Here is a 15,338-nt window from a genome sequence, read left to right as displayed (position 1 = left end):
GCTCTGGGGAGGTTCCAAACAAGTCGAGACGATACTATGTGTAACGGCGACAGACTGCCGGCCACTGATTGGTCAGAGTGTCGTCACTGGAAGAGTCACGAGCAAGACGTCCGACACAAGAACAAAACCGAACGATGCCCAACTGGAGATCGGTTCAAAAGACTTAAAAATTCCACTTGCGTTAATCTCCAACATTTAACATGGAAATGTCTAAAATCTCAATATTTCACTGAGGAGTCGACAAGCCGCATCACAAACCCCCGCCACTGTATTTCAGTTCAGTGACTGTGTCAGACGGAGTCTGTGCTTCGGTCATGCAGGAAGTACTGAACTCATCTTTTTAATTAACTGATTCTAATGATTCAGTACATCATAAACAACTGATCAGTCACACTACTGCTGATCCGCTCATGAACAGAGAAAGGTGTTAGAGTCATGCTGCAGCTCATACACTCACTACGCCAATGCTCCAAGACAGTCGGGAATATAACCCAGCCAATAAAGAGCTACTTTTGTTATATTAGTATGGATATTTGCTTAAAAGACATATTGCATAGTCTATATTGTGTCAAAAAACAAAGTGACATCTTCAAATACATGTTTGCTCCAAAGCTGTTGTTAAAGTTAGAATCATAACCACTTCTAACTGGTTTAGAAGCCTAGGATGTAACAGCCTATTCAGCCTACTGTTTAAGTAGTGCCAATCTTGTCAATATTCAATAACACATTTTAAAGCCAATATCAGCCAATACCAATTTGGCATATATTGCTGCCATTTAAGTGTGGTTGTTTTTGTGAGCTGTGGGACGCTTGAATTTCCCAGAGAATGAATAAAGTACTTATCTATCTATCCATCTGTGTATAAACACAGTTCCTTGACAGCCTGTACAGATGTGATCTACGTGCCTTTCTCATCATTAAACCTGCTACATCTGGACCAAGGTAGAAAACATAGAAACCTTAACAGTTAACCATTACAGTTAAATAATAAAGTGGTAAAAATCTAAATAGAAGTGGTCTTTAAAAATGTTCAATGGCGAGGGCAGATTTCATTTTTTTGCATTTTTAGTGGGGTTTTGGGCAGATCTTGTTTACTTTTATAGCGAAGCTATTGTCGTTGATCTTGTCTTTATCTTGTTTTTCCTTTCTTGTACATATTTATTAGTATTTATAGTCTTTATTTCCTTACCTTAATAAATAAATAAATGAGTCATTATCAGTCCTGCAGGGGAAATTCCTTCTCTGCATTTAACCCATCCTTTACTAGAATTAGGAGCAGTGGGCAACCACTGAGCAGTACCCGGGGAGCAATGGGGGTTGGGTATCTTGCTCAGGGGTACCCCAGCCATTTTTTGACATGGTGGGGACTCGAACCGGCAACCCTCCTGTTAGAGGCCAAGTTCCCTTTACACTTGGCCATGGGGTGCCCTAATTTCTACTTTCTAAAGGATTATCTTATTTTATCTTAAAATCAACCTGTTATTAGACCTCAGAGCTCGGGGCGGGGTGTGTGAAGATGAAGTTCCCATCTGATGTGACTGTGTTGACAGATTCACATCCCCACAACATGAGTAATACCTGGGCCACTGCCATTGACTTGAAATGTTGTCCCTTACCTCAACCATAACCACTTAACCCTTAGTGCTCCCGTGGCACAGATCAGTTGTCACACATTCAATCTGATGTTTGGACATTTGAGTACTTTTTGCTCAGGTGTGTTTATATAGTTAGTGAAAAATGGAACCAAAGATCATGCCATCAGATTGCCTATAGGTTATGTTGTAAAGAAGGATATAAGACATTCTATATTGCACATTCTTATAGCCTCTGTATATACATTTTACATTGTTATAGTAATGGGAAGAAAAAGCCGCCTAAATGCTCTGTGCTCTAAGGGTTAAGGTCTAACCCTAACCTTAACTTAAACACAAATCAAACCTAAGCCCTGATCTTACCTAGTTCCTCCACGAGGACCACTGGCATGACAGGGTCAGTGGCAGTGACGGTCCTACAGTGGTAACACATATAAACACACACACAGACAGACACATAAACAAACCCACGGAGCAGCAGCAGCAGCACTAACCTGCTCTTTGCGCTTCTGCCAGCGGCCGCACGGACTCTCCTCCAGGATTTCACTCTCATCCTCGCTCTCCTCCTCCTTCCCCTCAGATCCTGATTTCCTCTCCGGGACGGACATCGTCATTTTCACACCGTGTGTTTGGTGCAGATCCCCACACTAAGGACTAAGATCCTCTCCCTCTCTCTCTCTCTCGCTCTCTCTCTCCGCCTCTTCTTCCTCGTCCTGTCCTGTGTGTCGTTGAGACGAGCGGTAGCGCAGAGACGCTCCGCCGCTTGTCTGCGCACTGATCCTTCCCTCCCTCTCTCTCTCTCTCTCTCTGTCTCTCTCAATACCTCCCTACCTCCCTCCCTCCACACGGAGACACCAGCAGCTCCCTCTCTCTTTCTTCCTCCCTCTCTCTTTGGTATTTGTTTTAAAAACCAGCAGTAGCCTCCTCTTCACTGAAACCCCTTCCCGTAAAACACAGACGTGTACGTGCCGCGTGTGAGCAGCGTGGACGTGTTATATCCCACACTTCTTCCTCTTCTTCTCCGTGCGCCCCGCAGCCTCTGCACACAAAATAGGTTGCGAAATGGGTTTTTTTTCCCCCAGCTTTTATATTTGCAGTCACACAGCGGCGGCTCAAGTTCGCTCAGAGCAGCAGAAACGGTTCGCGCTGGCGTCCAGTTCGAGCAGCGTTCGCCTCAGACGACGCCTGTTTTTACGCAGAGGACTTCATGTTTTTTTTCCCCTCGTCGAGTGTCGACCATCTTCCACGCGCGTCGTTGTCAGTGTTTTGAAGCAGCCGTGGGTTCCTGGCTGCCTGCCACGGTGCGCAGAGTGTCGGGACACATTACCGTAAAGGCTGCACCAAGTGCGCAGCACGTATTTAAGGAGGCGTGTCCGGGAGCTGCGGCACAATCGCTGCCATTTAAATGATTAGTGTTGTAAACTGTGTTAAAATAACATCACAAAACACTGTTTTAATCCATTATCCTGTTTTTTTTTTTATCAAAAGTGTGAATATGAGTGAATAAGTTAAACATAAATAATAATAAGTATAATAATAAGAATAATAATCTGCCAATTTAAGACACTTCTGACCCATTTCTGACTTCTTTAAACCTTCTGTGATCCACCAACACTTAATAAAAATGCTGATACTAACATTTTAGCTTTGAATGCAGCTTCTGTGTTGAATAATTTAATTCTACTTTGAAAAAAGATTGTTTACTTTACTTTCAAATAGCAAGTTTAAATAAACTTAAATCAGTCTCTAATATTATTTTAAAATTGTATAAACGTATTGGAGGCTGGAAATAAAAAAATAAATAAAAATGTGTTTATTTTGTGGCTCACCTGCAGTACCGTTGCGTTACACCAGGGGGCTGCAACCTACACTTTTAGGTATCACTGGTTTAATTGAATTCAGAATAAACACCTTCATTCATTTTTAACATGAAATGATGCTAGATTAGAAAATAATCTTTGTTTTTTTCACAATGCATTTGGATTGATTTTAAACACGACTACTATTTCAGATTACATAATGAAAATGAATTCACCATGTGTTGTACTAATATACTCTAATATACACTTTTTTTTCTCATGATGTCATAATAATTTTGATGTATAAAAATTATACTCATATAACCTGAAATCAAATGTCGATTTGTGTACTCGTGCAATTTTTCATTTGTTATATCCCTTTGCATATGGTTTTCCTTCAGTTTTGTGTCTTTGTTGTCACTCTCGGTGTCCTTGTGTGTATTAATCGGTGTGTTTGGCATCTTCTAGGTCATCATGCGCCTTCTTATGTTTGTTTTGCATTTCACTGCAGACTCTCTGGCTCAGTCAGTCAGTGAGAGTCTTCTTTTGTCATTCAAGTGCTTGTTTTGTGTCATTTTATACGGAAACTCTTGAGTCTTAGCTTCACTTTGGCCCATTCAGTGATCAACGTGTGATGACTTCTAGGTCTTTCCTTCTGTTATTTTAGTTTTAGTTTCTTTCTTTTGGGCAGACTTGTTAAGCATAGGTCATTTGTTACAGCATATAAGGGTGGGCTGAAGAGTTCAAGTCAAAGTTGACCAAATAAGGTTTTTCAAAATTGTCTCCCTTGTGGTCTACACACTTCTGTCATGGGTGTTGGTAACATCTCTCATCCTTGCAGTCAAAGAAGTCCTCCTTTTTGTCTCTGGCTCAAATTGGTGGCCCCAATACTTCTCCTGGGTTAGGAAACGTTCAAGAAAGCCAGTTGGTTCTGCTTCAAACCGTGTCAAGAATGTTCTCTACTCCTGCACAGGAGATGCTCGCAGCATTGTCTCTCTGATTAACAGTGAAACATCTGTGGTCCATCACCACGTGGTGAATACGATCAATGTTTTCTTGTGTGGTGGATGTGGCACGACGTCCGGACCTTGGGTAATTTTCAAGGCTCTCCCTAAACCACTAGAGCATCATTGACCTTATGAAGAAACCACGTCAGCATGAATGTCCGTGGGGGCTTTTTCTGCAGATTTTTGATAACACCACATTGCCTCATGTTCAAAGTCCTCTGTTAGCGATCAAATACGGGTTTATCTGGACGGAAACGTTGCAGTTAATATCACAAAAGGTTGAATTTAGTGCACACCATGTTGAATCGCTCTGGTGTTCTTCCTTCTTAGTCAGCCTATTAACTTTTCAGCCCACACCCTTGTAAAACCAAACCAACAAGATCTGGATTCAGAGCCTGAAACACTGCTAGTCTCTATGTTAAAGACCAGAGCCAACACCAGAGAGGAGTCTGGTTGTTGTTTATGGTTAATAAAAAAGGGACAATGAGCTGTTGTCTCATGTTGGCTGTTATTAAAACATGCAAAAATGCAGAGATGAAACAGTAGTTACACTCCAAATATCCCTATTCAATATTATTAGACAAGTTTATTCATAAAAGCAAAGTGTGTAAAGTATTATTAGGGCGGCAGAGCTTTGATTAAAAAATGAATTCTCATCAAACCTATGCTACAAAAATTAAATCCTAATTGGGTTTCAAGAGATCAACAATGCAAGAATCCGAGGAGCTGAACATTTGTTTGCTCCAGAAACTGACAATAAAGTCTTTATTTGAGGTCGAGGCTCAGTTTTATTAATATTTCTGGTCAGAAAACATTGTAAATGACAGTTTCTCTGAGACTTGGAGCGACACAGACAGAAAAAACTCCTCAGGGAACTTTAACATGAGTGCAGGTTTTGAAAAGATGCAGAGAAGAAGGAATACGGTATTTCTAAATATCAAGCTGGGGTTTTTGTATTGCTTCATGGGAACATTTCTTTTGGTACAAATATAGTTTGCCATCTAGTGGTTTGGCTTTAAAACTCAAACATTGTGATTTACAAAATGGCGTTCATTTACTTCAATACTTTTTGAACCTCAGTGTTCAATAGTGCCAGGTTTCTTTCACTTGTAATCACGGGTTCGTACAGTTTTCACAACCCCACTCTATTTTTAGTGCACAGTTTTCACACAAAAGGCTGTGATCTGTCAATTCCTCTCACTGGTAATGAGATTTATTCTTGGCACAGGGAGCAGAGGGAAGCGGACACTGGTGCTGTCTAGACGCCTGCGGGGCACAACATGGTTGTTTCAAAAAACGAAGTGTTAGAAGTGGTAAAAAATACAAACCTTTAGTATGTTTAGTGTCATCTCTCTATTTTAAAGTTAATAAATATGATATAGTGATAAACAACAAATCAACTGATTAATAATTAAATTGACATGCATATTGACACATTGATGTATTTATTGGATTCTCAGTAAGGAACATTGACAACTGTATTTCTTTTGACTGAAGTTAAAATGTGATGAAGATTCAAAAGGGTAAGTGCGACCTCTTGTGGTACGTTGTTGCAGTTGCAATCACTTCTTTCACATTGACTGTTTCTCTTTGGAAGTGGATCACACTGAATTACTGATTGTCGAAGAAAAATCTCCAGACTCTTCAAACACTCTGATGTTGCTGCTTCTTGTGAATTAAATCTACTTGAATATAATATTTCACTATTTTTTACACCAAGGATCTCAAACATAAATGTCCTGGGGGTGACTTAGTGTCTAGTCTGGTCAGGAGGGACTGGTAGGGGTGGGGCAGGGCGATATGACCTTAACATTAACCCTTAAAGACACCTAAACACATTTTTGTGTTTTTGGCTTTTCCTTTCGAGAATATTTCATTGTGAGCCAGACCTTCTCGTCCAACAATAAACAAATAATAAACAAGAATAAAGCAGTTTTAACAAGGCTATAGATTCATGTGAGTGTTTTATCAAACACAATGTGATGATTTGAAACGTGTTAGTAAAACAGTGAAGTAGTAAAGCGTACTGGGCTGTATTGTCTTTAGCCGGTGGACACAGCCAGAAGTGTCGGAGCTCCACTGTTGTAACTCATTTTCTTGCAGTGCTCCAACCTGGTTGTCTTCATTTCCTGAAAAAGGAGAGCAAACACAAGCAAAAAAAGGTCACTTCCAGCATCTTTTGTGTGAAGGACGAACTTGCCATGTATGAAGTACAGCAAATAAAGTCAGTGCTGACTCGTTTTAGCACAATAATGTCTAAAGTGAGAGGTTTGTCGAGTTTTGAAATAGAAATATTTTCATGCAGCACATGTACAGGCTTTTTGGTAAAACATCAAATAATAAAACCATAATAAAAACAATAATAAAAGAAAAGAAAGAGTAGAACTTAACAAAATATCCTAAAACCTGATGCCCATGTTTGGATTGACCAACTTTACATGATGTCATCAGTATGATTTTATGTATTTTATTAGAATGAGAAATACAGAGATTCACAGCCTTACGATAAACTAAGAAAAATACATTAAACAAAGAAGAAGAAAGATTATATGCAATAAAATATTTACCTGTGTGTCAAATATACACAAACTGACACAGTTTTCCTCACATACCACTGGTGCTACACGTACCACAGTTTGAGAACCATGGACCTAATATAGACATTTCACCCAGAGATATGTAAAATAAAATCCCTACACGTGTTATAAGAAGAAGAACCTCACAACCTCTTAACTGCAAAAATGAAAATAAACTAAATTTTATTAAAGAGCATGAAAATAAAACAAATGCAGCAGCATCACCAGAATCTTGGGTTTATTCTTAATTTGACCAGTGGAAAAATGGGTGAAACAGCCCTTTAAGTGCTGACCACATGCAATAGTAGGTCTACATACAGAGGACTATTATAACATGTTAAAAGCTAAAAAAAAAAGAAAAAAAAGAAAAGGCAGATGTAAAAAAGTGGTAGTAAAAAGATAAAAGTACCTCTGTGAGTCTCGGTTTCTGGATGCAGTGAACGTACGGCTTGGGGGGACTTTCTATCAGGTCTGCTACTGTTTTGTAGCAAACTCCACAGTCCATGACAGGCTGTAAAAAAAAAAAATTAAGTTTAAGTCAATGTGAAAAGAAAAGAAGAAGAAGAAGAAGAAGAAGAAGAAGAAGAAGATTGGTCTCTCCTGCGACATTTGCTCACCCTATCATTCCTGAAGGGACACCTCTCAGCGCTGGACTCAGTCGTTCTCTTGGAACATCTGGTGGGTTTCAGGTAAAAGTGGTGGTAGATGTATTTCACACCGAAGCCACTCTGCAAGAGACAAGGACCAGAGAGAGATTTGTAGCTGTTTTACATGCATGGTTCTCAAATTGTGGTACCACCCGTTGTTATGCAAGCGTCCTCCAGTGGTAGTTGGAGGAAATTCATAAATACTGTTCTGCTGTATATACCACGGTATGTGATCAAAGTGGAGCTGAGGAATTTTGACCTTAGTGTGTAGAAAATGAAACAAATAACATATAAAGTATATGTGAGGAAGAGGAGGATGTGAAATGTCAGTAACTGACTTTGCTTAAAACTATTTACACCACTGTATTTTAACGGTGGTGATAATGGTGTTTCTTCGAGAGCTCAACATTTACTCAGGTGGTACTGGGTAATTAAACTTAAATCATTAAACGAAGGCGAAATGAATTGTCAAATTTCTATTTAGGACAATAAAATATAAAGAATCCATTTCATTGACTTGTAAAATAGAATATTTTGTCACAGATACATGAAATGTACATCTCTTTCTACCCCATCTACCCTAGAACATTAAATATTGATTAACTATTGTCTGTCACTCACTCAACCTTTCTAATTTTGGTCACAAACAGAAGTAGTAGACAAGTTTGACCTGTTGGTGGCGCCACATGAAAACTCACGACCAACCACATCTTTGTTGTTTTATTAGATCAACATGTTAAGGTATATAAATAATAATCGTAATAGCCCTTAACTAAACCATTCCACACCATACATCACTATTTTATATTTGTTTTATGTGTATAATTACATTTTTATTCATATATTAATTTTATGTTTCACTTCTTTTACCCTTTAAAATATTATTTTACTTCTTGTGTTAAGCCTGAGGTTTTTTTATGTGTCTAAGTACAGCAGAAGGAATCTATTTTTGTGCATGAAAAGTGCTTTACAAAATAAAACTGAAGAACTCTGGCATAATAAAATCATGTGTCTGTTTTGCAGTTGCTTCATATTTCTTGGGTGGCATTTCTCCAAGTCAACAACCGATTCATGGCCAATTCATGTGTCAAGTATCAAGTATCAGAGTTGAAGGAATGTAGTCTTCTTTTTTTCTTCCCTCTCTGATGAAAACATGTTGACATTTAAAGGATTCAAAGTGAACCTAAAGCAGATGTGAAACAAGTATTAACCAGAGTTCCCTGAAGGCAGCGTGGGTGTGCCAGACACTTACCACACATCCAGTGAGTAAAGGAAACTGGAAGTGAAATGAATCACAAACAGAATTTTCATTTTGTCCTCACTTTTTAATCTGAATACTTTATTCTGATTTAAAAATTACAGTTGTGGTCAATAATAAATTCTAGTTTTCTTTACTTTCATTTTTAAATGAATCTACCAGATTTGACACTGTTTTCCCTATAGTTTTTAAAGTGTGGAAGAATGCTTTATAATCTTTATAAGTCCAGTTTTCTTAACTCATCATGAATCAAAACTAGACTTTATACATGTTCTCCTCACTTTTAAGTACTCACAATTAAGTAGATTAAAAGTTAGGCCAAAATTGCATAAAGTACAGTTCATCTTTATAAAACAGCAGAGAAGTTTATTTTGATTACGCATTGGGTTCATTCTAGCTGTGATTTATATATTTCCAGTTATATTGACTCTTAAAATGCATCAGAACCGGAATTTCTAAAATGTTTTTTTAACTTTATAAAAAGTTGAGAAATTATATTTAAATTAGTAATTAATAAAAAGAATTCACTTAAATGGAAAATATCAAGACACATTTTCGGAACACTCATTCGAGTCTCAAAAAATAAACAGCGGATTTTAAAAATCTCAAACTCATAGTTTACCTCAATTTCTGACTTGCCCACACTCCTCAGGAAGCGAAAATGGTGGTGCACCCAAGCATGAGAGTTAAGCTGCTCCAGAGCCAGATCGACTCCTATCTTGAAGTTTTCAGGCAGCTCCTCGTAAGCGTCCTGGGCCTTCACTGAGAAGAGTGCAGCTCCAGCACAAAGCAGCAACAGCAGACCACCAGCCATCTTCCTCCGAGTGTGTGAGAAGAGCAGAGGAGCAGCAGCTCAGCTCTGAGGGTGAGGGATGAACTCCCTCCTCTTCCCGCAGAGATTCAGCACTCACATCCAAAACAAGCCCTATTATGGCTGTAGGAGTAAATCATGAAACGAAACACACTGACCATGAAACAGCCTGCAGCTCCTGCTGTTTGTGTTGTAAGCCCCAGTTCCCCGAAACCCCCCCGGGGGGGACAGAGATTAAGGCTTGTCTTAACAAAACACACTCAAAGTGGGGAGTTTCCACAGGATCAAAACAGCTTACAAGATGTGGATTTACACTCATATCCTGAAAATCTAATCACAATAGATTAGCAATCCTGGTCCTGGAAATGAGCCCAATACTTCATGGGTCAACGTTTAAAGTTGACATTATCGCATAAATCAGGTGGTCACTTACAGGAATCTGCCCTTTTCTCTGAATTCAGTTAATGACTCACTTAAAGAAAAAGGGCCAGCCACACAAAATCTATCTTAACTCTCTTTAGGAGTAAAGTGGGTCATCATCAGAATTAATCAAGCAGGAGAAAAACATTTTAGATCCATGACTGTGATGCTCTCTTGCCACAAAAGACAAATCTGAGGTAAGATGGGTATAAGAGTTCTCCGACAGAAAAATGCAAGTTTACGTTCATTAATTACAGCGATCACACAAACAAATCTTCATTAATAGTTAAAGACCTAGTGTAAGTCTTCACAACAGCAATTTTTTCTCTCTTAATTCTAAACTGGTTGAAAGGGGGCCCAGTGCAAAAAGAGGACTTGTTGAAATAAATGTTACATGTAATGCAATGTAAAAATATATTTTAACCAAAATTGTGTGCAAAACAGGAAGTTTTTTGTATGTTGGATTGTGTGTACTGTATGACCGGCCCCCTCCTGACCATTTCAGCAGCCTTTATCATTTGAGTTTGAGATTATCTGCTGCACATGAATATAAAATACTATTACCTATCACACACAAATAATAGTATCAGACCACAAATGTGTCCAAATTCCTGTTAGCTCAAACTCCTGTTGAGCTAACTATGATCTCATCAAAGTGACATGAAAGGAAAAGTGATGCAATGTTATAGATCAAAGTGACTTAAAAGGAGGTATGACACATTCTTGTTTGATAGATACCTCATAAGCACCATTTGGACAACTCATTATCACAGATTCCATTTTGGAGGTATTTGCTGTTTCAAAATGCAGATCTTTGTGAAAACTCTGACCGGTAAAACCATTACCCTGGAGGTGGAGACCAGTGACACAATTGAAAATGTTAAGGCCAAAATCCAGGATAAGGAGGGCATCCCTCCAGACCAACAGCGTATAATCTTTGCAGGCAAGCAGTTGGAAGATGGCCGCACCCTCTCCGACTATAACATCCAGAAGGAGTCAACCCTCCATCTTGTGCTACGCCTAAGAGGAGGAATGCAGGTATTTGTAAAGACCCTGACTGGCAAGACCATTACCCTTGAGGTGGAGTCCAGTGACACTATTGAAAACGTCAAGGCCAAAATCCAGGATAAGGAGGGCATCCCTCCAGACCAGCAGCGCCTAATCTTTGCTGGCAAGCAGTTGGAAGATGGGCGCACCCTCTCCGACTACAACATCCAGAAGGAATCAACCCTTCATCTTGTGCTACGCCTAAGGGGAGGAATGCAGGTATTTGTAAAGACCCTGACCGGCAAGACCATTACCCTGGAGGTGGAGTCCAGTGACACCATTGAAAACGTCAAGGCCAAAATCCAGGATAAGGAGGGCATCCCTCCAGACCAGCAGCGCCTAATCTTTGCTGGCAAGCAGTTGGAAGATGGCCGCTCCCTCTCCGACTATAACATCCAAAAGGAATCAACCCTTCATCTTGTGCTACGCCTAAGGGGAGGAATGCAGGTATTTGTAAAGACCCTGACCGGCAAGACCATTACCCTGGAGGTGGAGTCCAGTGACACCATTGAAAACGTCAAGGCCAAAATCCAGGATAAGGAGGGCATCCCTCCAGACCAGCAGCGTCTTATCTTTGCTGGCAAGCAGTTGGAAGATGGGCGCACCCTCTCCGACTATAACATCCAGAAGGAATCAACTCTTCATCTTGTGCTTCGCCTAAGAGGAGGAATGCAGGTATTTGTAAAGACCCTGACCGGCAAGACCATTACTCTAGAGGTGGAGTCCAGTGACACCATTGAAAACGTCAAGGCCAAAATCCAGGATAAGGAGGGCATTCCTCCAGACCAGCAGCGCCTAATCTTTGCTGGCAAGCAGTTGGAAGATGGCCGCTCCCTCTCCGACTATAACATCCAGAAGGAATCAACCCTTCATCTTGTGCTACGCCTCAGAGGAGGAATGCAGGTATTTGTAAAGACCCTGACCGGCAAGACCATTACCCTGGAGGTGGAGTCCAGTGACACCATTGAAAACGTCAAGGCCAAAATCCAGGATAAGGAGGGCATCCCTCCAGACCAGCAGCGCCTAATCTTTGCTGGCAAGCAGTTGGAAGATGGGCGCACCCTCTCCGACTATAACATCCAAAAGGAGTCAACCCTCCATCTTGTGCTACGCCTAAGGGGAGGAATGCAGGTATTTGTAAAGACCCTGACTGGCAAGACCATTACCCTTGAGGTGGAGTCCAGTGACACCATTGAAAACGTCAAGGCCAAAATCCAGGATAAGGAGGGCATCCCTCCAGACCAGCAGCGACTAATCTTTGCTGGCAAGCAGTTGGAAGATGGCCGCTCCCTCTCCGACTATAACATCCAGAAGGAATCAACCCTCCATCTTGTGCTACGCCTAAGGGGAGGAATGCAGGTATTTGTAAAGACCCTGACCGGCAAGACCATTACCCTGGAGGTGGAGTCCAGTGACACCATTGAAAACGTCAAGGCCAAAATCCAGGATAAGGAGGGCATCCCTCCAGACCAGCAGCGCCTAATCTTTGCTGGCAAGCAGTTGGAAGATGGGCGCACCCTCTCCGACTATAACATCCAAAAGGAGTCAACCCTCCATCTTGTGCTACGCCTAAGAGGAGGAATGCAGGTATTTGTAAAGACCCTGACTGGAAAGATCATTACCCTGGAGGTGGAGTCCAGTGACACCATTGAAAACGTCAAGGCCAAAATCCAGGATAAGGAGGGCATCCCTCCAGACCAGCAGCGACTAATCTTTGCTTACAAGCAGCTGGAAGATGGCCACACCCTTTCCGACTACAACAACCAGAAGGAGTTCATCCTCCATCTTTAGCTCTGCCTGAGAGGCAGAGCATTATGTTTTAATGGTCTTACCTTGAATGACAAGACCATTACAATGTCGGCAAGAATGCAGGATAAGGAAGTCTTTCCTCCAGATGTGCAGTCTCATCTTTGACAGTTAACAGCTGGGGAATTATGGACACTGCAATGGAATGCAAAATACAAATGATTTGCTGTAGTTCTCAGAATTAACTGTCATCTCTTAATTTACAAACATTTCTTCTCTCTGCTGTATATCAAAGAGCTTTATGTTAATTAATTTTCTCTTGTTTTGTGATAACGGCCAGTTTGGGGAGAAAAATTGGGAATTTACAAAAACAATAGGTAATCCTTTGCTCAAAGTTTTAAATTTGATTTTATTGAAATAAAGCTTAACAAACGAAAGGTTAATTGAGTCATTTTGGACATAGTCAGCACAATAAAACAGACTTCTGGAAAAACATGAAGACGTAGACAATCTTGAGTATCTTCAAGTTAAAGCTGTAGTGTGTAACTTTATTATAAACAAACGTCGGTTACATTCAAACCTTTGACAGACGACTACGCAGTACTGAGTAAGATTAAATAGGCATGCTGGTAGAGTGAGATGGCTGCAAACTAGGTTAAGTAATTATCAGTCTTTCTCTATAACATGACTGAAATTAAACAAATGTTTTGAAGTAAGCAATAAATGATTGAAAATGTGACACAAGTTAAAAAAAAAATTAAAGGTCCAGTGTGTAAAGTTTAGGAGGGTTTATTGGACGAAACTAAATAAACCACCCATACCTATATGGGTTTGTATACATGTATAATCACTTAAAAATACATTTTGTTTGGTTTGCTAAGCAAAAGGAAAACAACATTCTTTCTTGTATTTGAGGGCAACCATATTTCCCTTTACGCTGGTTCCTGTAGTGTAGTGTGGTTGGGAAAAAGAGGGATGTAACTAATTCTTACATACTGCACCTTTACGATAACACTAATAATGAGTTGAGATTCATGAAGATATACAGTTAACTAGGAGTTACATGATCCACATATTTCCAGACAATGTTAGTTTCCAGTCGATGCCAGTAGAGTCGGAGCTCCGCTGCTGTAACCTATTTCGTTGCAGTGATTCACTCTGATCCCCCTCATCTCCTGTCATGAAGAAACACATGGAAAGGGGTGTGGTTTTGTTAATTTAAAATAAAGGAGACTTAAATCACAGAAGATACAAGAAGAGATTTTTTTTTATCAAAAATTAAAATGTGGAGCAGACTTACCTGTGTGAGGGACGGTTTGTGGACGCAGTCAACATAAGGTTTGGGCTCGTCTTGAATTTCTCCTCTGAAGGTTTTGTAGCAAACTGCGCAGTCCATTAACGGCTGCATGAACGCACACAAACAAAACAGCAGAGACAAGTCAGGGCAGGCAGCCACTCTCACCCTTCACATTTCTGAGCTTAGTTAAAGAAATGCAGCTTGAAATCAGGGCAGACTTACTCTGTCGTTTCTAAACTGACACCCTGTGGAGTCCACTGTCCCTTTGGGGCACCTGGTGGCTTTGAGGTAGAAGTTGTGGTAGACGTAGATCACATCAAACCCAGGCTGAGGAGTGAGAGTAGGGGGGTTAAATCTGGACAACTCACAAAAGCCTAGAGACCGAGTTATCCTGAGTCATCCAATATATTACCTCAACGTCTGACTTTACGAGGGACTTCAAAAAGAGGAAATGGTGCTGGATTCCAGTGTGTGAGCTGAGCTGCTCCAGAGCCAGGTCCACTCCTTTCCTGTAGGTATCAGAAAGTTTATTGTAAGCGTTGTTTGCGTTAGAAGAAAAGAACAGAGCTTCAAAGCTCAACAGCAGCAGCAGCAGTGGTGCAGCCATCTTTTCCTTCACTGTCTGTAAGAGTGGGAACACTGTGATCCACCCCCTCCCTCTATGTGCACTTTTAAAGGACAGCCCTCTTTCCATTTGGAAAATATTATTTGTTTGAGTCGTGCCTCAGGTGATCCACCATCTTCATACCACTCTTTCATCAGATGGATCCTCACAGTAATTTGATTATATGTTCCAGTTTTTCTGTCATCACTGCAGCACTGACAGTTCTTCAAGATCTTATCCTTTGTAGATGAGGTGAAGTCCAGATTTCCATCTGTACATCAGAGCTGAATTTGATGCACAAACTCAAAACATTGTCCTTAAACAAGTCGATTTTAATTACAAATATATGACATTTGGGGTTCCACAAGGTTCAACACTTGGTCCCCTTTTATTTACACTGTACAAATGTGCAATTAGCATATTTCTTATTTATTTCTTTGGAGCTGATCGAGGTACAGATTTCCATCTGTATATGTTTTATATCAAGGCTGAATGATTTAAAAACTGTCATATCCTGGAAAACTGAGAAAAATC

General features: G+C 40.3%; 2 protein-coding genes across 5 annotated transcripts in view; one reads left to right on the top strand and one right to left on the bottom strand.

Moving 5' to 3' along the window:
• Window positions 1–2,907, bottom strand: part of LOC131461464 (nuclear receptor-binding protein 2-like) — a 42,755-nt gene extending 39,848 nt beyond the window's left edge. For 2 of the 4 annotated variants that reach the window (XM_058632745.1, XM_058632771.1), the window contains exon 1: window positions 2,087–2,906. In XM_058632745.1, the coding sequence (XP_058488728.1) occupies window positions 2,087–2,206 (120 nt within the window). In that variant the 5' untranslated portion in view covers window positions 2,207–2,906. Of the gene's footprint in view, window positions 1–2,086 lie in introns of all 4 variants that reach the window. The other 2 variants (XM_058632763.1, XM_058632755.1) reach the window with 2 other exon arrangements.
• Window positions 2,908–10,645: 7,738 nt separating this feature from the next.
• Window positions 10,646–13,288, top strand: LOC131460142 (polyubiquitin-C-like). Its single transcript, XM_058630449.1, has one exon. It carries the CDS (start codon window positions 10,915–10,917, stop codon window positions 12,946–12,948), a length of 2,034 nt encoding a protein of 677 aa, XP_058486432.1. The 5' UTR covers window positions 10,646–10,914; the 3' UTR covers window positions 12,949–13,288.
• The last annotated feature ends 2,050 nt before the right edge of the window (window positions 13,289–15,338 follow it).

This window comes from Solea solea, chromosome 1, assembly GCF_958295425.1.
Source record: "Solea solea chromosome 1, fSolSol10.1, whole genome shotgun sequence".
Taxonomy (NCBI): domain Eukaryota; kingdom Metazoa; phylum Chordata; class Actinopteri; order Pleuronectiformes; family Soleidae; genus Solea; species Solea solea.
The sequence above is the reverse complement of the archived record's forward strand: the minus strand, read 5'-3'. Positions and strand labels throughout refer to the sequence as shown.